A 20,276-nucleotide genomic window follows, 5' to 3' on the forward strand; every position below is an offset into this window, starting at 1 on the left:
ACTTCCTGCTGAAAACATTTATCTAACAAGAAACACAGCACACATTTAAAAAGCACAAGAAGAAGTGACGTAAGCTGAAAAACACCAAGTCTAAGGGCAGGGTGGCATACTGGGCAGCCAATCACAGCAATGAAGGGAGGCGTGGTTAACAACTATCAGTATGGTGTGTGTGTGTGTGTGTGTGTGTGTGTGTGTGTGTGTGTGTGTGTGTGTCAAACCTCAAAAAAGATATTTAGTGTGAGTTCCATGGCCAGAGTAGAGGTCAAAGGTCACACATTGTGGGATCCATACGACTCCAGTTTCATTACAACTGGATGAAGAGTTTCTGACAGCGATCTAAAAATGAAACTGATTTTCACAAGATGTTACCGTTTCTGGCTTTAATGAAGAAGTTTCGGTCTGAGAAACAAGAGCAGCATAAAGTAAACCCAGCCTGCAGTCCAAAGCTTCGCCTCCAGCTTCACTAACAACATCATCGTGTCAGAGATCAGAGCAGGTTCTCTGAGATGATCAGCTGATGCTGTTGTTTCTGTCGGTCAGATCCCGCTATGAGCTCATCCTCAGCCTGTTTTTAGGTATCGAAGGGCAGTATTAAAAATAGTAGCGAGTGTAGTAAAGCTGTCACAGGCCGATGCTCCTGCTTCATTCACTGCTGCCACAGTGACCGGGGAACAGTGTTTGTAGGAGGCTAGGCGACCTGATTTCAGGGGTATTCTTCACTAATTATACTCATCCCCCCGCGGGAACATGTTTCCATACAGTCAGGTCGCTCTTCATCTCAGCTTCACTTTGTTCAGCTAATTGTGGTGCGTCGTTTACTCCGAGGAGTAACCTCAAACTATACCACGTCCCGAGGGAGGCGCGGCTTATTGTTTGATTGGCATCCTTTCACATAAATATGTGGATGCTAACCGAGCATCAAAGTCACACTTCAAGCTGAAGAAGGAGAGGAGTGCAGAAGAGGTGAGGAAGAGCGTTTAGAGGTGAGGAAGAGCTGGAACTTTCAAAGGCAGATAATGTGTCAGTGAAACAATCCTGTGATGTTTCTCAGAAACTTTTTCATCCACCTGGGCTTTACCTGAAAGTGTGTCACAGGGCTAACAGTGTTATTATGGGAGGATCATTATCTCACCCGCCCCCCTCCTCTGGATGCCCCCTCCTGTCTTTTCTGGTTGCAGTCGAGCTCTGGTTCCCACACCGAGGAGCTTCATCGCTCAGACTCTCTGTCCCTCTGCTGCTTTCTCTCCCTGCCGGGTCAACCTCAGTGTCTGAAGGGCCAACGCCACACCCAACAGGTAGGTGAAGAGCAGCATCGATCTCTGATTTGGATTAAAACGCCTGAATCTAAGCCATCACAGATGGTAACCCTACCTTAACCTTTCCTCATGCGATGGTAAACTTTTTCAATTTCAGCTGGAATAATTAATTTGTTTGCTCTCTAATTGCCAAAAATGTAATTAAAAAACGAGATGCATTATTATCTCCCGGGGTTAGGGTTGGGGATGGTCATTACTGATGATAACTTAGACCTCAGAGAGGAAAGAGATAATGAAATACAGAATGGTAATAGAAATACTTCAGAGGGCTAAGTCACCCTAACTTTGGAGCAAAAAAGTACTTGGGTCTAGGAAAAATATGTCTTTTATGTCTGATAGAGTTATTATGTTTTCTGTCATCTGATTTTGAAGCCTTGAGAGAACAGTTAGGGATTCAGATTATCATCCGTGATGAATATTGCCTTGATTACTCTGAGGACATGGCAGCTGGAGTCTCAGTGCCGCTTATCTGATGTTTGATGTCCATTGCCTGGGATGAATTGTACTGTAAATTCTCCAAAGATGAGTTTGTGGTCCCAAAGTGGGAGGTCCACACAGACCCTCACAATCACGATCAGATGACAACATTTACGTCACTCGTACCCAAGCAAGATCGCAGATGTATAATTGAGACTTTTGATGTGACGGGTTTCTCCTCTCAGCACCTATCAGGTCATAGGTGTCCCGTCTCAGGTTGGGGCAGTTTGTGTTTCAGCCACATGCCGTGGCACAGGCACAGTTTCAGAAATTAGATCATGTTACCTTTCAGATGAAATCTCACACATTAATTGGGACTTTGCATTTTTTATGTTAAAAGATATTTAGTTGTTTCAAAGTAGGGAAATAATTCTATACAATGGGCTGGATATTAAACAAACCCAAGTACCAAACTCCTCTGGCGTAAAACGATCAACCCAGTGGAGAATGCAACGAACGGCACCAAAGACAACATGGCTAAAACATCAGAGATCGCAGAATAAGTCTCGACGAGACCAGGACAATCGCCAACAATCGCAATGCATGGAAACGAGTTGTGAAGGAAATTCGACAACCACTGGCACCCACAGCAGCATATGAGCTTAGGAGTTGATCCAGGCCTAATGCCAGCTAGGGATCAGGGAGAGGAAGAAGAAGATGGTTAAATGGTTAATACAACATGGTTAATGTGGGGTTTTTTTATTGTTGTTTTTTTTTTTTTTTTTTTTTTTAAGATCTTAACTACAGTTTGAACATAAAGAGGGCCGAGCAGCTTCACAAAGACACTGGTACATCTGGGGTGGGGAGTACTCTGTTCAGGTTTGCTGTCATTTAGTTGAACTAAGTTTTTGGATTTCAGTGTCATCATCAAAAAGAGTGAGACTGAATACTGAGTTTCTGAAAGACAGATCCAGTGGGTAACATGTATAGTGAAAATATAATAAGGTGGATCCTTGACGGATGCCTCAGTAATGAGCCAGTGCTTCAGTACTGGTGAGTTCTGAAACCATCTAGGTTCACGAATCTAGTGACATCATGCTTCCATTTTTCATATTTTCAGCAGGATGCAGCGGATCAGGGAAAGCATTCACATTCGCACCATGAAGGCCAAGAGAAAAGTGGAGGAGATCTCTAAAGAGGACGTTCAGGCCTTCCTGAAGAAGAACTCCTTTGTGCTCTTCACAGTTGGAGCAGTTATTGTAGGTATGTACACCTGCTGCAAAACAGAGACATCTCTTCAGTTTTGTAGTTGTTAATAGGAACGTGCTCTGACTGCAGGAATCGTTCTCGGATTTGCGCTGCGCCCCTACAAAATGACCTATCGAGAAGTGAAGTACTTCTCCTTCCCTGGTGAGCTGCTGATGAGGATGCTGCAGATGTTGGTCCTGCCTTTGCTGATCTCCAGTCTAATAACAGGTACAGTGCACAGCTCAGTGGTCATCCTCCAAGTTTGGAAAAGAAATGGTGACCAACCAGTCAGAAAAGTGGTTTGTAACTGTGATGGCGACAACTGCTGTAAAGTGTCATCAGCTACGTTCACCTTTAACCTCAGTATGATTTGTTATTAAGCTGTTTCCTTAAAACCTCTTAACATCATCGTCCGGACTTTGGCTGAGAAGATGTTACCTCTAAATTAGGCCTAAACTCTTTGTTGGTTTTACTAAGCTCCCTCGCGGTTAGGTGGGGTTTGGGTTATGTTAAAATCCTTTTTATAACATTTTCACCTCAAGAAATCTTTGAGGATTGAGAAAATATCTTTAAATTACAGGTAAGCACTGATGGATGGTGTGCATTACTGTGTGACTTCACAACATAATGACTGTACATGCAGGGCTGTAATAACCTGACAGACACAAAATGTAGTAATTTTCACACCATGAAAAGATCAGCAGTGTCCCAGCTGAGCTGATGGAGGTGGTTCAGAGGGAGGTCGTCCTTACAAACTAATACTCACTGAGAGTCAGCCTTCAGCCCGGTCTGGTGATGAAGAGGTTCCCACTGATTCACTAACAAAAGAGGCAAAATTGAACTTTTTTTTCTGCTGTAACCAAGCATCGACCTTCAGGGTTAAAATATGTAGCTGAATTCTAAGTCAGTCATTACCATTAACCATTAATACTAAAATAAGTCATCCCTCTCCTCTCTCACTGAATACCTGTTTTTCTCTGACAGGATTTGTTTTTTAAACCATCAAATGTTCATCCATTAAACTCATATGTTGTTAGACAATTAATTCATAACATTCCTACTATGATCTGGAAAAACTGTGTTAATGATCAAACATATACCGCCCTCTTTCCATCAGGAATGGCAGCTTTGGACAGCAAAGCCTCAGGAAAGATGGGCATGAGAGCCGTAATTTACTACATGACCACAACCATTATCGCAGTGTTCATCGGTATCATCATCGTGCTCATCATCCACCCAGGAAAAGGCTCTAAAGATGAGTTTGGGAAGCAGCAGACCATCGAGCAAGTCAGTCCTGCCGATGCCTTCCTGGACCTGATCAGGTAGCTACATCAGTGATGCTGTCACAGTTTTACCTGAAGTTAGTCCACGCTGTCTCAGAATGACCTGTTTTCTCATTTCAGAAATATGTTCCCACCAAACTTGGTCCAAGCCTGCACGCAACAGGTGAGCTTTAACTTTTATACCTGGTAAACTAGCTCCTGTAGCTTTTATCACTGGAACAGAAATGTTGGCATGTTAATCTCTCCACCTGGATCATAGATCGTTTATTCCAACTACATGTTGGTGTGTACAGAGTGCTTGGAAATTTCAGGTGAACAAAGCTCAGTCTTTAAGCACTGATGAAACTTGACATGCTACTAGTCTTTTTAACCTGATGTCACCCTGAAGCTCTCACTGGGTCTGAAATTTTCCTTCCTGCCAACTCCAGCTCACTGAACGATTACAACTCCAAGAATCTTTCAGCATGAACCCGAAATGAACCCACAGCTCGCTCCTTTTCACCTCTCTCCTCTTCTTCACCTTCTCATTCACATAGAGATGCTGAAGTGCAGAAGTTTACCTCTCACTGGTTTCCAGGAGACAACAGAACAGCTCCAAACATGTCAAACTCAGAGCTTCATCTGACAAAATCAGCAGACACAGAAGTGAGACGATGGCTGTGCTGTGATTTCAGCTCCATTCACATGAATGTCTCACTTTACACAGCCTCCCTGACCGTGCCATCAGGCTGAGCTGGTATACACTGCAGTCAGATCCAGCCTGAACATTAAAGTGACGTACACTTTTAAGTGAAGGCACTGAAGATGACTTTACCAGCAGTCCAAAAAACACTTAGCTTTGTTTAAAAAGTTTCATTTAAATAATTGACATTTACATTCATGAGAAAAGTTAAAGAACTCTTCTTGCTCTTCTTCACCACTTTCACGCTGGCTAATGGCGCCATATGACAAAAGTGGCGTCATTTCCACTGATGAAGCTGCTGGTTTACTGTTGTTTCTGCAGATCGTGCACCCCTCGATTTTTGTAACCTGGCATGTTTTGCTGCTGCTGAAGCAGCGGGGTTGAAGACACATGTGTACGATCATGTTTTAATGATCCATCAGTGAGAGACTCCGAGATTCATTGATTTTACAGAGAGAGAGACAACAGTTTGGAAAGATGAGACTTTTTCTGGTTGCAAAATGTTTCTAAATAAAAGTTGTGCAGATGTTGACGGTGGAGAGGTTTTTGTATAAGAGCTGGTCTTGATTATCAGTAGATCAGAACCAAACCATGCTCACTCGGAAGAGGAACCTGATGAGAAATTAATGCTTGACAGGGACACTCAAACTGGAGTCCATTTTTAATCCTGATATGAGATAAAGAAGCAGTTAGGGGCAGATTTTTCCCTCTAAAAACTAAAACTCTCTAAACACGGGTGCACATTAACCAAACTCAAACCCCAGAGGGTTTACTGGTGATGGTGAAGAAGGACTTTGAATAGAAATTATGTCTTACTGATTTTTTTTTTTTTAAATGATGGTGGATGAGACAACGTCAGAGTAATATTACTGCGCCTATTTTTAAAACAATATAAACACTTTTAAGCCATTTACATCTAAACTCTCTCATTTGTTGCGTGCTGAACTTTTACAGCTAATCTTGATACCCCATGATGTCAGCAGGTCTGTCCCTGTACAACTCTTCCATCTAATGCACAGTACATACTGCAATAGTTACACCTTTTTGCACATGCTCTACAGTAAAATAACAAATGACAAAGTTTCACAGGCTAGAATTAAATGTCAATCATATATATATATCAGCTCTCTGATATTCTTGATATTTAAATTGAACTATTTGTATCTATATTACAGCTATTACTAATATTTGTAAACTTTTTAATATATTGTATTATTTCATCAGTTTAGTCTGTTACTGTTATTGTCTTGGAGCAACTGTAACCCACATAATTTCCTTAGGGATTATTAAAGTATTCTCATTCTGATTCTGAAGCAAGCCGTGAAGGGTGAGGTCAGGAGTTTGAGTTTGTCCTGATGAACTTTTCTCAATTCATGATGAATCCTTAGGGAACGAAATAAAAACTCCATAAGTGAAGTTTGAGAAGGTCATCTGTTCCGCTCGTCTAACCTTATTCCTTTAATTCTCCCATTCTCCAGTTCAAAACCAAATATGGAAAACGAACAGTTCATGTGACGGTGACTGTGAATGACACCCTCTTTAACTCAACCAACGGCACCCAGGAGACCATGGAGATCACAAGAGAGGAAGTTATCCCGGTGCCAGGTCAAGTGAACGGGGTCAATGCTCTCGGGCTGGTGGTCTTTTCCATGTGCTTTGGTCTAATCATTGGCAACATGAAAGAGCAGGGCCAGCTCCTGCGGGATTTTTTTGACAGCCTGAACGAAGCCATCATGCGCCTGGTCGCCATCATTATGTGGTAAAACATCTGAGATTTCACTGGGAAATGTTTTGAATAAAAAGCAGTTCCCTGTCCACCATGAAAGTTATCTGCAGTAACGCACCACTTCTTCTTCACTTCTTCTCAGGTATGCTCCCATTGGCATCTTGTTCCTGATTGCAGGAAAGATTGTGGAGATGGACGATCTGACCCAGATGGGTGGCCAGCTGGGCATGTATACCATCACGGTCATCATCGGCTTGATGATCCATGCTGTTCTTATTCTGCCCACTCTTTATTTTGTCATTACTCGCCAGAACCCCTTCATCTTCATCGCAGGGCTCCTGCAAGCTTTGGTAACGGCTCTGGGGACCTCCTCCAGGTGAGCAACTTCTACCAAACTTCAACAAATGGAAGTTTTGGTGTTTTCTATTGACAGAAACACCAAAACACACCAATTTTCTTTTTGTTCATTAAATATACTTTTGCCAGAGAAGATGAGCCAAGTTACTCAAAAGACAGAAATATTTGACCTTAACTGGTGCATTCTAGTTGCAGTCATTGTTGTAAATAGTTGTAGCTCTAGATGTAATGGTTGATGTAAGTTGCATTGGTTGGTTTCGTTGTCTAATGAGTGAGCCAAATGTGGCTAAAACTTAAAAAACTACAACTAAGATAGTCCAGTTTATATGGACTTCAGGTACATGTAAACTGGATCGTTTGGGTGAAATTTCTGTCAATCAAACATTAATTCATATCTGAGGGCCCTCAAAGATCCAAATAAATGTCTTCCATCTCACCATTTAGTTTTCAGGCTTTAACTTTGTCAAGGTTTGTTCATGTTTGAGGTTACTTACAAAAAAAAGTATACTATACTCATAAATATATACTGATTAGTCCGTAATTAGATTTTCTGACAAAGTGATCTGTTCTCATAAACGTAAGATTCATCTGTTACGTAGGAGCGCACCGGTTTGTGGAAGCTGTGGAAGGACATCTCCCGTTTTTGTGGATGTGGTTATTAGATATATGATCCTTCCATCTCCAGACAGCTGAAAATGAGCCAGCTAAACAAAAACAGCTGCTTCTAATATTATGCTAGCTAATGTTAGGATCAGATGTACTAAAAATGACACTTTCCTTCTAATGTGCTCAGCGTGCAATAAGTTTAAATCTACTGCAAAATCTGTTTCACTAACAGCAGCTAAAAGCAGTTAACAGAAGCTAACAGTCACTAACAGCAGCTGACAGTAGCATACCCAAAGCAACTTATCTCAGTATGGCCGTCATTGTTCAGAGGTGGTTTAGTTGAATAGTTGGTTAACTGGTTGTAGGTGGTTTGTTGCACTTTTCAGTTTAGTTGACATGTTGCTGTAGGGTGTGTTGTTGCTTTTCAGTTGCAGTGGTTTGGGTAATGTCAGCAGTTGTTTTGCTGCTGTAGTTGCAGTAAATGGTTTAGTTCCAGGAGCAGTACGTAGTTGCAGCTGTTGTCGTAGATATATGAGCTGATTATTGTTCTGTGAAAACCTCTTTCTAAAACACAATCTTATTCTTCTTGTTGACATGTTCCGTTATTTTTACCACATTTATTGTTTCAACTAGAGATGTCTGTAAATGAGGCGTAATAAATGAACCCGCTCTCGGTGCTGAGCACTATAATAGTGTGTCTGAAACACTTTTCTCTCCTTCTGTGGATGCTTTAAAACCCTCCTCCTCTCTGCTGTCTTGCAGCTCGGCCACGCTGCCAGTCACCTTTAAATGTCTGGAAGAAAACAACAGAATCGATAAGAGAATCACTCGCTTCGTGCTGCCCGTGGGCGCCACCATCAACATGGACGGAACCGCACTGTATGAAGCATTGGCAGCCATCTTCATTGCTCAGGTCAACAACATGGAGATGAACTTTGGACAGATTATCACCATCAGGTAACTAAAGTCCTAACAGGCGTCTTCAAACTCAAACTCTGTGGATTTATCTCTCTTTCTCCTTCTGAAAGTATCACAGCAACTGCAGCCAGCATTGGTGCTGCCGGCATCCCTCAGGCAGGTCTGGTTACCATGGTGATTGTGCTGACCTCCGTCGGACTTCCCACCGATGACATCACTCTCATCATTGCAGTTGATTGGTTCCTGTAAGTACCTTCTTGTTGGCAATCACTGTTGGCAGACCAGCTCACTCATCATGTAAATGTAGGCAACAAGACCTTCACAAGTGCTGATCTTCATCAGCACTTTGTTGTGTTTGTCTTCATCGCCTGTGGCTTCACTGTTTTAGTGCTTAAAGGACCTCCGTTGTGCTGGTTAGACTCCAATTTATCCCACAGACTCCAGTTTGAACAGAGAGTCTTGGTGTTTCACAGGGCTGTACTCGGACCATTACACATGCTTCACCAAGACCAGGGCCTTTAAACATAAGGCCACTGGATGGCTTTGGAAAATGTGAAGGAAAGCATAGATTTTGGACTTTTAACAGTATTTTCATATGTTTTACAAGTTTCACAGCCTTTCCTACTGATATGGCCATTCATACTACACCAAAGTATCTAAGTAAGAGATAAACATTATCAAAAAAACATCTTGTTTTTCACCATCTACGATAGAAATTTCAAATTTATATTCAATTAAATTGTATTCATATCATGCAAAATCACAGCAGTTGCCTCAAAATGTTTATGATGGGTCCAAGGTAATAAAGACAGAAAGAAAGAAACTACGAAAAACGTTGTATTTGATCACTACAGCTCACTCTGGGCAATGAGCTAGCAGAACCTTCTCTGTTGTTTTACACATTTAGTTCTTACATTTTAAACTGCAAAGGACAGTTGCAGGAATATGCAAGGCATATTTCTTTCATTTTCTATTGCCACTTTTATTTATCATGCAGAAATGCAGAAAAACTGAGACATCCTGTTAAACTTACACTTCTTTTTCTTATACTAAAATATTTCAGGCATTAAACGCGCAGGTAAACCTCTTCACACTGACAGAAAGGCGAGTTTCACTGGTGTGATCCATTTAAAATCAAAGTGATCCATCAAGTAATATGAGTTAGACATCCTTACAGTAGACGACATTAGAAAACATTGCATACACATACATTCAATAAAGCTACTGTTTAACAAACTGTTTAATGAACAAGATCAGCTTTGTGGGATTTGAGTACCTGGATGATTGGATCCACAGGGAGGTTAGTGTTGATGTTACCTTAACAATAACATTATTTCACCACTCTGTAATCAGTAGCTTTCCAGAACCTTCGCTTTTGAAAACATTCTTTTTCAGCGCTAATGTGAAAGGAGTCTTATCAAGTATAAACGCTGTTGTGTAAAGTACTCGTACATGAATTATCTCTCATTTAAAGGTCAAATACAGCTCCATGTCTACAACCACCTAGTGACACATTTTTCCCGCTCCCATGAGTCTCGCTCCACATCTTCCCTTTTTGTATTAAATATTTTTGCAGTGAGTTTTAACATAGAAACATAATTAGGTTTCCCAAATTAATCGTTTCAATTAGAATACCCTTCCCTGAAATTACTCAGCTAACTGGGGTAATAAGAAAAAACTCTGCTCTAACTAGGATGCTTCAGGAGGACTTTCCACCTGGAACAGAAGGAAGTGAAGAGCCTGATATGCCAACTCTGCTCAGTTATCCTGGTTTATGTCACAAAGTCCGAATATCCATCGCCCATCCATTCATCTGTCCATCCAACCATCTATTCAATTCAATATAATTCAACTCAGTTCAATTCTGTTTTTTTACAGCACCAAATCACAACAGTTCCCTCAAGGCACTTTATATTGCATTATTATTAGTAGTAGTAGTATAATATTTTACAATAATACAAAGAAAACAGAGAAAACTCCAACAATCATATGACCCCCTATGAGCAAGCACTTTGGTGACACTGGGAAGGAAAAGTTTTAACTTCCAGCAGAACCAGGCTCAGGGAGGGGCAGCAATCTGCCACCACCGTTTAGGGTGAGGGGAGGAAGACAGGACAAGGACATGCTGTGGAAGAGAGCCAGAGAGTAAAAACAAGTATGATTCAATGCAGAGAGGTCTATTAACATGTGATGCGTAAAGAAGAAACACTCAGTGCATCATGGGAATGCCCCAGCAGCCTGGGGAAAGTTTGAAGCCTAATCTTAAAAGTAGAGATAGTGTCTGTCTCCTGAATCCAAACTAGAAGCTGGTTCCACAGAAGAGGGGCCTGAAAACTGAAGGCTCTCCCATTCTACTTTTAAATACTTTAGGAACAACAAGAAAGCCTGCAGTTCGAGAGCGAAGTGCTCTAATGGGGTGATATGGTACTACAAGGTCATTAAGATAAGATGGGGCCTGATTATTTAAGACCTTGTATGTGAGGAGCAGGATTTTAAATTCCAGATTTTACAGGGAGCCAATTAAGGGAAGCCAATATAGGAGAAATCTGCTCTCTCTCTCTAGTCCCTGTCAGTACTCTTGCTGCAGCATTTTGGATTAACTGAAGGCTTTTCAGGGAAGAGCGAATAACGAATTACAGTAGTCCAGCCTAGAAGTAATAAATGTGATAAATGCATTAAGTAGTTTTTCAGCATCACTCTGAGACAGGATATTTCTAATTTTAGAGATGTTGCACAAATGGAAGAAAACAGTTCTACATATTTGTTTAATACGTGTATTAAATGACATATCCTGGTCAAAAATGACTCCAAGGTTCCTCACAGTGTTACTGGAGGCCAAGGTAATGCCATCCAGAGTAAGAATCTGCTTAGATACCATATTTCTAAGATTTGTTCAGCTTCTATGTTCAGCTTTTTGGTCTGTGGTTGCTGTTTTTAAACCCTAACCAGAAAACCAACTGGCTCTCAGACCAACTGCTGTTCTCCGTGTTTTGCTGTTTGCAGCTTCAGACACTCATATGTCTGTGTAATGAGAGCGTATGGAAGCCTGCAGGAAGCAGAAAGTTCAGAGAGGTGTGCAGGACGTTTGAAAGTAGGCCAATCCTTTCACGTGCTCCGCTCTGAAAGCTCATTCACAGACTGTAGACCTGTGATAAAGATTAAATCCACAAAGTTCCAGAAAGCTTAGTGTTTCCGAACAGGAACAACCTCTGCGGCATCCATTTCCACAGAATAAAAACTGTTTATTCTGCTTTCAGCAGGCTTCCAGAACACAATTAGTGTTTAATAAATCTTGAGATTAATGAAGGTGTTTCTGTGGATCTTTTAAAGATTTCTTCCTTTGAATGGACAGTCTGAAAGCACACGTGCTCGCCCTTTGTGTGTCTTTGCCCTCTGACCTCTGGTTTCTTATAGGGATCGTCTGCGCACTACCACCAATGTCCTGGGCGACTCGATTGGCGCTGGCATTGTCGAGTTCCTGTCCCGGCACGAGCTCCGCAGCAAAGATGTGGAGATGGGAAACTCAGTGCTGGAGGAGAAGGAGAGAAAGAAACCTTACAAACTCATCTCCCAGGACAGCGACTTCGAGAATGACAAACGCGGCCACAGCGAATCCAACATGTAGCTCTGAGGTCAGCAGGCGTGCATGTAGGGTTCCCGACTCCCAGAGCGGGGACTGGATCTACTGTCATGACTTCACATCGTGGCTTTGTTAACATTCCTTTACTGGTCCATCCCAGAGGCCAAAACCACATCATCCATCAGTGTGTCACATAGTTAGCTAGTGTCCGACTTGTGTTTGCTGCTCTAATTACAGGCTGGGCGTTGGCCATATAAAAGGACCCCCAATAAAAGGAAGTGGGGACAAAGCTCATCTGTTAAACTGAAAAATATAATCACACTCTGTGGTTTCAGTCACAGACTGTATAAAAAGATAGACACAGTCATCACTAGTTTGACTCTAGACCTTCATTAATCTCACGATTTATTAAACACGACTCAGTGATAAACGATTCACTGAGGTCAAAGGTGAAGGGAGGAGGAGCATATCAACACATACATCTGTGAAACAAGAGTTGTTCCCTGTTGGTTGTTACCAAGAATGAAGTTCCAATCTTTTACATATAGTCTGTGATTTTGACCTAATTTAAAATCCTAAAAGAGTTTCTTTATCTTCCTGACTTTAGCATACTGATATTGTGATTATTATTATTATTTTATAGCTTAGTGATACCGCTTCATGCACACACCTAAACCTTTGCACTCTGTGTGTGAGTCAGCAAGACTCACTGGGGTTTTTATAAAGTGCTAATGTACGTTAGACGTGACACATAAACGTGTTAACGTTAATGATTTCATCATAAAGCTGTAAACTGGTGTTTTGTTTATTCTGACTTCAGTAAAATAAACAGAGCAAATCACTTCCTGTCTGTGTCCTTTCATCTGAAATATGGAATATGAAATATTAAAATCTGTGTAACCCGAGCGGGGTTACTTGGCTGTGTTCAGGGAGAGACTAGCCGTGCGCCTGCCCGATAGCGTAACAGTGGTCCTGTCGAAGGCTGACAGAGACCCTCTGGAGGTCGTTTGACTGACTCTTGATTGGAAGTTACAGTAGTTTTTCTGAAAGATGACTTTTTACTACAGATATGTGTGACTTTCATTCAATAAAGCCTTTCATTCATTCATTCATTCATGAAATATTAAAATCTGTGTGGTATGAAATACAAAGGTTGCTTTGTTTGTATGCGTGTCAAATGAAGCGTGTCATGCACATTGAGGGTTTTGGAACAATTTGCAAATTGGAGACACAAACTGACGATCATAAGGAAGCTCGTAAGTAATCAGGACGAGCAGCCGGCAGCTATAACAACTATAAAAACATCCAACAAACCTTCATCTGTGGCATATTTTTGGCTTTCTGCTAAATACTTCTTAACTGCTGCTGGGTGTGTTGTAAAGTGTTGTGTGGCCCTCGTTACACCGACTCTCATAATCATTAGAATAAAGCACTGTATGAATAAATATTTTAAAAATTTGGCCTGAGGAAGTATATAAACCCTCTCCTCGTTCCTGCTGCTCTCTTACTCTGATTGGTCACTTTCAAAATAAACTTCCTGTTTCCCCCTGCATCAGAGAGGATGCAGGATCTGATTAAATTCCTGGATTAAAGCTCCGTCCATACTTCAGAAGATAAGTCTGCAGTCCTTCGGTCACCGGCTCGAGTCTCGTAATAAATCCAAACTAAGAGGGATGTTTCCCACTGGAGCTGCTGAGTGTGGGCCTAAAGACTGTATACAGAAGATGAACTGACCTCCCCTGACCTCCTCTCCCTAACGTCCAGCAGGAAGCAACTCCTCTGAAATTTATGAGGTAACCTGCTCAGCTAACCTATGACCTCAGTAAGCTGTTTCTGGACTCAGTTGCTGCTTAAAGCCTGAAAAAAACAGGACGTTTCTTTTGAAAGCAGATCCCACCTGTGTCAGAGATGAACAGGAAGTGCAGGTAGGATTTGGGGTGGGGCAACCTGTGACTGACAGGTTTGGTCCGTAGCCGTTCATATACCTGTTTCCTGTGCTTCAACACACTGCAGCACGTCCACGCACAGAGCCCGGCCACTGCTCTGTCTCTGTTTTATTTACTTAGTCACAAATACAGACTAAAAGTTAGTTTTGCAGCTGTTTACATTCATCTTGGACTGCAACTAGCCACCATCACAGAGTTTGACAGGGTGTTGCACTGTGAACTCTGGGTCCAAACTCAGTCGTGTGTGTGTGTGTGTGTGTGTGTGTGTGTGTGTGTGTGTGTGAACCATCGGCAGCTAAAGAATTAAACAAGCCCTCATTTTCTTCTTCTGTTCCTTCATTTCACCCTTTCTTCCTTGTACAGAAGCACGTCAACACAACAGAGAATTAAAACCTGTAAATGTGCAATAATAATAATTTTAATAATTGTGAGACTTTAAAGACGTGAGCTTGTGTCCAGCACTCCGTTCATATATGATCTCATACACACGATGACTCCGGGTCATCATAATCACCATCACGCGCCTCAGTGAATGAACTCTTTCAAGGTGCAGACAAATGAAGCCGAGAGGTGGCGCCAGAGTGCGGCCGGACTGAAGCCATATAAGCCCAGGAGAAGAAGAATCATCACTCATAATCACCATAATGTCTTCAGCGGAGTCTGCGAGTCTGGGCCGATCGCTGTGCATCATCACCGGGGCCTCCAGGGGCTTCGGCCGGGCAGTGGCCCGGGAGCTGTCACGGCTGGTGACGCCGGGCTCCGGACTCGTGCTGGCGGCTCGCTCCGGTGAGGACCTCCATGCTCTGCGGGCAGAGCTGGCCGCCTCAGAGGCGGGCCGAGCCGGTCTCAGGGTGGAGAGCGTAGTGGCTGACGTGGGTCGGACGGAGGGGCTGGAGTCAATTATCAGAGCCGCGAAAGACGCGCTTATCGAGCAGGTGGATCACGTGATGCTGGTCAACAACGCAGGTGAGGACGGGCTGCGTGGAGTCACGTGTGTTTAGTGTGTGTTTGGCAGAAAGTCCTCATCATCATTATGTGACCCATTATGTGACTTGGAAGAAAAAAAATTGGTTTTATGAATTAAATGTTTGTTTTTGGAAGTGAAATTCTTCTTCTGTGGTCTGCGGTTTAGATGACGTGACCGACACGTTTGTATCTGTTTGTAGTTAATATTTCATGAATGCCTTAAATGTGAGGGAATGGAATTCAAACCTCCAGTGAGGAGCCAAATTCAGGGAGGTGTGTGTGTGTGTGTGTGTGTGTGTGTGTGTGTGTGTGTGTGTGTGTGTGTGTGTGAGAGAGCTATGATGGGATGGGGCATAATCAGGAAGTGATGATTACTGGATGCTAAAGGGTGAAATGTTGGGGGGATTCTGTAAGTTTTTGCTTCTTCCTAATCACTTTTTTTGAACATGTCGTTTTTGATTTTGTTTGCTTTTTTTTTTTTTTTTTAAATGTATTTTTTTATTTAAAAAAATCTGAAATAATCCAAATGAATTTTAATGTTTCTGCTTCCTGATGTTTTAATGCATGAACTCTTTAAACCTCTGTGACTCATGCTGGTTTCACCTCTGACCTTCATTACCTCACCCCCTCCAGCCTCTCTGGGTGACGTGTCACGCTTCGCTGTGAGTTTCAGCGACCTCGCCGAGGTGGACTCGTACCTGTCGCTGAACGTGAGCTCCGCCTGGTGCCTCACCGCCCGGGTGCTGCAGGCATTTCCGCAGCGCCCAGGTCTGAGGCGCACCGTGGTGAACATCACCTCACTCTGCGCCATCAAGCCTGTCCCATCCTGGGCGCTCTACTGCACTGGGAAGGCTGCCCGGGACATGATGTTCCAGGTGCTGGCACTGGAGGAGCCGGACGTCCGGGTGCTCAGCTATTCACCAGGTGAGGCAGGGGACGTGGCCTGCTGAGCTGATTTGGTTTTCCTTGTAAAGACACGAAGCTCACTGAAGGCAAAATACTTCAGATATGAGTATGGAGGGCTGAAAGGGTCAAAATTCAAATCAAACTGAAGGATGTGAGGACACAGATTACGAATGTGGGGTTAATAAAATACTTCCATGGTTTTAGCTGAATAGTAAAAAAAAATAAAAATAAAATTAAGACTGTAAACAAAATAAAATGAATTCATTGTGAAAAAGGAAAAAATTAAAATTTTAAAATAAGTTTGAAATATTTTTAAATGTCTTCTTTTTTTTTTCTTTTTTTTTTTTTTTTTTGTTGTTGTTGTTGTTTTTGAAAGCGGTTTAGTTTTGACCTCTCTGGCCTGCCATACCAGACCGAGCTGAAGAAATCTGTCATAATGATTCATTAGCCATGCTGAGCAGTAGCAGGCTTCATGCTGTCCATGACATCACTTCTTGTTTTGTGACTGCCCCAGGACCGCTGGATACAGCCATGCAGGTGGAGGCTCGCTCCAGGTCAGCTGACCCCGGCATCAGGAAGTTGTTCAGTGACCAGTTCGTCGAAGGCAAGCTGCTGAGCTGTGAGGCGTCCTGCGCCAAGCTGATGAAGCTGCTTCTGGAGGACAGCTACACCTCCGGTGCTCACGTCGATGTCTACGACCTGTAGACTCAGAGCAGGTAGCACAGGTGCGTCCCGCTGCTCGGCTTCACTATAACCTGAGGTCAGGTGGAACATCTAAGTGCGGAGGTCAGAAAGAGCTTCAGTAAAACAGTGAAAAATTCAGGGAAGAAAATAAACAGGAAGAAGATAAAGCTTCTACAAAATTAAAATGTTGGGCTGAATAAACACTGTCACGTTGCCCACGTGCTGGCTGCGTGTGTGGTTTCTGAGCAAAATGTTCATGTTTTTGTTGTTGTTGTTGTTGTTGTTGTTCTTCCTTCTTGATTTTTTTTCTTTTAGCCCACAGTTTCCTGATGACATCGACACACATCGGCGCAGACCCTAACATAAGCTTGGGTCGACCCATACACATTCCACAGACTGTACAAAAAGATGGCAACATGCTGGTTCCCTGTGATGATCTCATCACATCTTGATTCCCGTGCTGTGTTGAAGCCGTTTTCAGGTGCCTTACTTGTTAAAGAGCTTTAAGTGGATCCGTTTGGTGTTCGTGCTGCTTGGTGCATCTAATTTCTTTTGTGATGAGGTCACTTTTGTAAACTTGATATTGGTCAAGTTAGAAATAAATCTGAGAGCAGCTGTATGGTCAGTTTGTGGGGTTTTTTTGTTTTGTTTTGTTTTGGGGTTTTTTGGTAATTTATGGAAGAAAACAGACTCTTTATTCAGACAGCATCACACAAACAGGAAGTGATCAAATCCTGAGGTTAACAGCGGAGATGTAGCCCTTGACCCCACTCACCCACACACACAACTACAGCAGGTGAGTGCAGGTACTTTTAACACGACCGAGAACAGGAATGGCTGCAGCTCAGGTGTTCTCCACCTCCTCGTTGTCATTACAGGACGAATGAGTCGTCTTGAGATGGTAGCAAAGCTGGGCTTAAGTCTGACTTTAGGGTTTTTAGCTGGGAGCACTTCCTGTCACCCGTTCACAGCTGTGACTGTACTTTGTCTTCCCAGCAGAGTTGTCCCACTTTGATCACTATATTCTCTGCTCCAAACTAACCTTTGACCTCAGTGTGACTGCAAAGCAAGACTGTCAGCTGACTGATGTCCTGTGTGCGACCCACACACAGTGTGTGCGTTGGTCAGGTCACACAGGACTCTCCATAAAGAAACTAATAATGGAAAATTTCATTTTAAAATAAAAACACAAAATAAGAATAAATAATTTAAAAATAATGAGCCATGTGGAAGCCTGAAACGATTTATCGAGTAATTCAGTTTTACACAGAAACACTGAGAACACCACAGCGGCAGTGGTGAGGACTCTGGCACAGTTTAATGCGGGGGCAAAGTCTGTTTACACACCAAAGAGCAAAGGGGCGGAGCTCAGGCAGAGTGAAAGAAAAGAGCAGCTGTTCCTGTGACCACCATTAAACCCTTTACTGAACTGCAGGAGCGCCCAACCAACAAACTTTGACACAGTTTGTTTCACACAGAGCCAAATCTGCTCCAGAAGTTTTATTGAAATCTGGAGATGAGCTGTGAACTTAGTCTGATACATGTTTAAATCATAGAGCCATCATATGTTAAATGGAAGTGAACAAGGGTGAGTCTAAAGGAAGGTGTGGGGTGTACTAGACCAGATTAATTTGAAGGCTTTGTAACATTTTTCAGATTAAAAGTGGAAAAAATATATAATATTGTATTGTTTTGAAAAACCTAAAAAATAAAAGCTTTTTTCACAAGACAATAAAAATTAATGTGAGCTAGTAAAACTGTGAGCTACTGACTGGAAGGATTTTAGGTTAAACACTGAATTATTCATGTCTACACCATCACAACAGAGACTTGTCTCCTATTAACATAAGAAAGCCTTCCAAGAAGAGAAAAGGTACATTTTAATGGCCTAGTTAAGGTTGTATATATATCTTATTATATATTTTGCATTTAAGTCGATGTTTAATTAAATTAAATTTTAATCTGAAACAGATTACAATTAAAACAATTTTTCATAGATATTATTTACAGTTAAACTTTAAAACATTGCCATTTTTAAAATAGAAAAAAAGGGCAGTTCATTCTGGGGGGATTTCTCCTTTTAATGTTTATTATTCCTCATTAAGAAGACAAAAGTGTTCCTTATCCAATTACTTCATTACCAAAATAATCGATAGCTGCAGACCTCCAACATCACAAAGTCTCTCTGATGCCTTCTCCGAGGGCAAACCGCTGACCAGGCTGCTGCTGAACATCTGCCCAGGTGAACATCTGGATCTCACTGACTCAGTGTGGGTTCTTCCACCTGTTCACCTTCAAACCTACAAACAGACGCAGGATAAAAACCTGATTAAACGTACTCAGCTAATGACGGCTGCTCACTGGCTTCCCCTGCTGTTCTGAGTTAGACTGTAATTTTTCTCAACACGTTTATCCCCAGCAGCAACTTTAACTAACACGCGCGCGCACATACACAGATGCGTTGGTCACGTCATGGTGGGGCTTGGGGGTTTACTGATTATTGATTATTATCTGCAGCAGCAGGACACCTCAATCATCATCAACCAGGCATGACAGTTTCTCCACTGATGGCGCCGATCACCGTCTGCAGGAACCGCCAGACAACCCTCAAACAACGTTTCCTCCGCCGTTGGAGGAAACATTTGTCATTGGGACAGGAAACAGCTGATTATCCACCGAGCCGCAGAAACCTGAATGTAGACGTGACATCATCCCACCTTCCACCCACAGAGTGACCTACAGGGATTAAAGGGTTGGGTACCCTGTGTGGTAGTGATGGGATTTCTGGCTCTTTTTAGAGATCCGACTCTTTCGGCTCGGCTCACTAAAAAGAGCCGGCTCTTTCGGCTCCGAACCGGCTCTTCAGGTTGTTTTGTTGCTTTAATTAATTTATCACAGGGGCGATTTTAGGATCAGAGCTTTGGGGGTGCTGAGCACCCAGAGAGCTGCCCATCCAGGCAAGGTAAACTTTACTCATCACAATGAGACTTCTTCCCCGTCTCTGTCAGTCCCTGCATCCCTAAATGCCTCCAGTTGTCCCAAGTTCTGTCTGACTGCCTCCTTGGTGCATTTAAACCCCTGTTCCTCCCTGTCCTCATCATCTGTTGTCTTCATCTCCATTATCAGTCATCATAATTTTACCCTCTCTGTGCAAGTCTGCAAATTTCTTTATTAAATCATAAGTTTCTTAAATTCATCAAGTCTCTCTGTGCCTGGGTCCTCGTCACAAAACATGACATCACTGTTTTGTACATTTTAACACAATTTAATCCCCACATTTTTGAAAGAATAGCAAAACACTTTTTGGAAAAGTCTGTAACAAAACCATCAAATCTGATCATGGTTATTAAAATGCTGCCAAAGAAGAATGGATTGGAATTAAAAAAAAATACATATCCTAACCTTAATTACTGGGGAAAAATGATAAATGATGCTCATAGTGAGTAAAAAGTAAACTGTGTGCATTTTTTGGACAGAGATTCACTTCTAAAGTGTATGTATAATACAATACAGATACATAAAAAATACACTCCAAAAATAGAAGAGTCCTTGAAATATACAAAATATTATTAGAAAATGGAGACACTTGGCCTTTGGTACAATGTATACAATGTATGAAAATATCTTTACTGCAGATACTA

At 42.2% G+C, this 20,276-nt stretch overlaps 2 protein-coding genes across 2 annotated transcripts; both read left to right on the forward strand.

Moving 5' to 3' along the window:
• The first annotated feature begins 878 nt into the window (after positions 1 to 878).
• On the forward strand, positions 879 to 12,974 carry LOC146514881 (excitatory amino acid transporter 1-like). Its single transcript, XM_085168820.1, has 11 exons — positions 879 to 983; positions 1,179 to 1,295; positions 2,854 to 2,996; positions 3,072 to 3,209; positions 4,099 to 4,303; positions 4,385 to 4,427; positions 6,425 to 6,705; positions 6,815 to 7,048; positions 8,398 to 8,592; positions 8,664 to 8,798; positions 11,968 to 12,974. The coding sequence occupies exons 3-11, from the start codon at positions 2,858 to 2,860 to the stop codon at positions 12,176 to 12,178; spliced, it is 1,581 nt and encodes a 526-aa protein (XP_085024946.1). The 5' UTR covers positions 879 to 983; positions 1,179 to 1,295; positions 2,854 to 2,857; the 3' UTR covers positions 12,179 to 12,974.
• Positions 12,975 to 14,704: 1,730 nt separating this feature from the next.
• On the forward strand, positions 14,705 to 17,250 carry LOC146514882 (sepiapterin reductase-like). Its single transcript, XM_085168836.1, has 4 exons — positions 14,705 to 15,045; positions 15,679 to 15,969; positions 16,466 to 16,676; positions 16,951 to 17,250. The coding sequence occupies exons 1-3, from the start codon at positions 14,724 to 14,726 to the stop codon at positions 16,654 to 16,656; spliced, it is 804 nt and encodes a 267-aa protein (XP_085024962.1). The 5' UTR covers positions 14,705 to 14,723; the 3' UTR covers positions 16,657 to 16,676; positions 16,951 to 17,250.
• The last annotated feature ends 3,026 nt before the right edge of the window (positions 17,251 to 20,276 follow it).

Source organism: Neolamprologus multifasciatus, chromosome 7, assembly GCF_963576455.1.
Source record: "Neolamprologus multifasciatus chromosome 7, fNeoMul1.2, whole genome shotgun sequence".
NCBI classification, from domain to species: domain Eukaryota; kingdom Metazoa; phylum Chordata; class Actinopteri; order Cichliformes; family Cichlidae; genus Neolamprologus; species Neolamprologus multifasciatus.

Excerpts from the sequence above, each read along its gene's own strand:
- LOC146514881 (XM_085168820.1), top strand. The coding sequence starts at position 2,858 with ATGCAGCGGATCAGGGAAAGCATTCACATTCGCACCATGAAGGCCAAG. Across the intron at positions 2,997-3,071 it reads AGTTGGAGCAGTTATTGTAG|GAATCGTTCTCGGATTTGCG; the intron begins GTATGTACACCT and ends CTCTGACTGCAG. Across the intron at positions 6,706-6,814 it reads CTGGTCGCCATCATTATGTG|GTATGCTCCCATTGGCATCT; the intron begins GTAAAACATCTG and ends ACTTCTTCTCAG.
- LOC146514882 (XM_085168836.1), top strand. The coding sequence starts at position 14,724 with ATGTCTTCAGCGGAGTCTGCGAGTCTGGGCCGATCGCTGTGCATCATC. Across the intron at positions 15,046-15,678 it reads GATGCTGGTCAACAACGCAG|CCTCTCTGGGTGACGTGTCA; the intron begins GTGAGGACGGGC and ends CACCCCCTCCAG. Across the intron at positions 15,970-16,465 it reads GGTGCTCAGCTATTCACCAG|GACCGCTGGATACAGCCATG; the intron begins GTGAGGCAGGGG and ends TGACTGCCCCAG.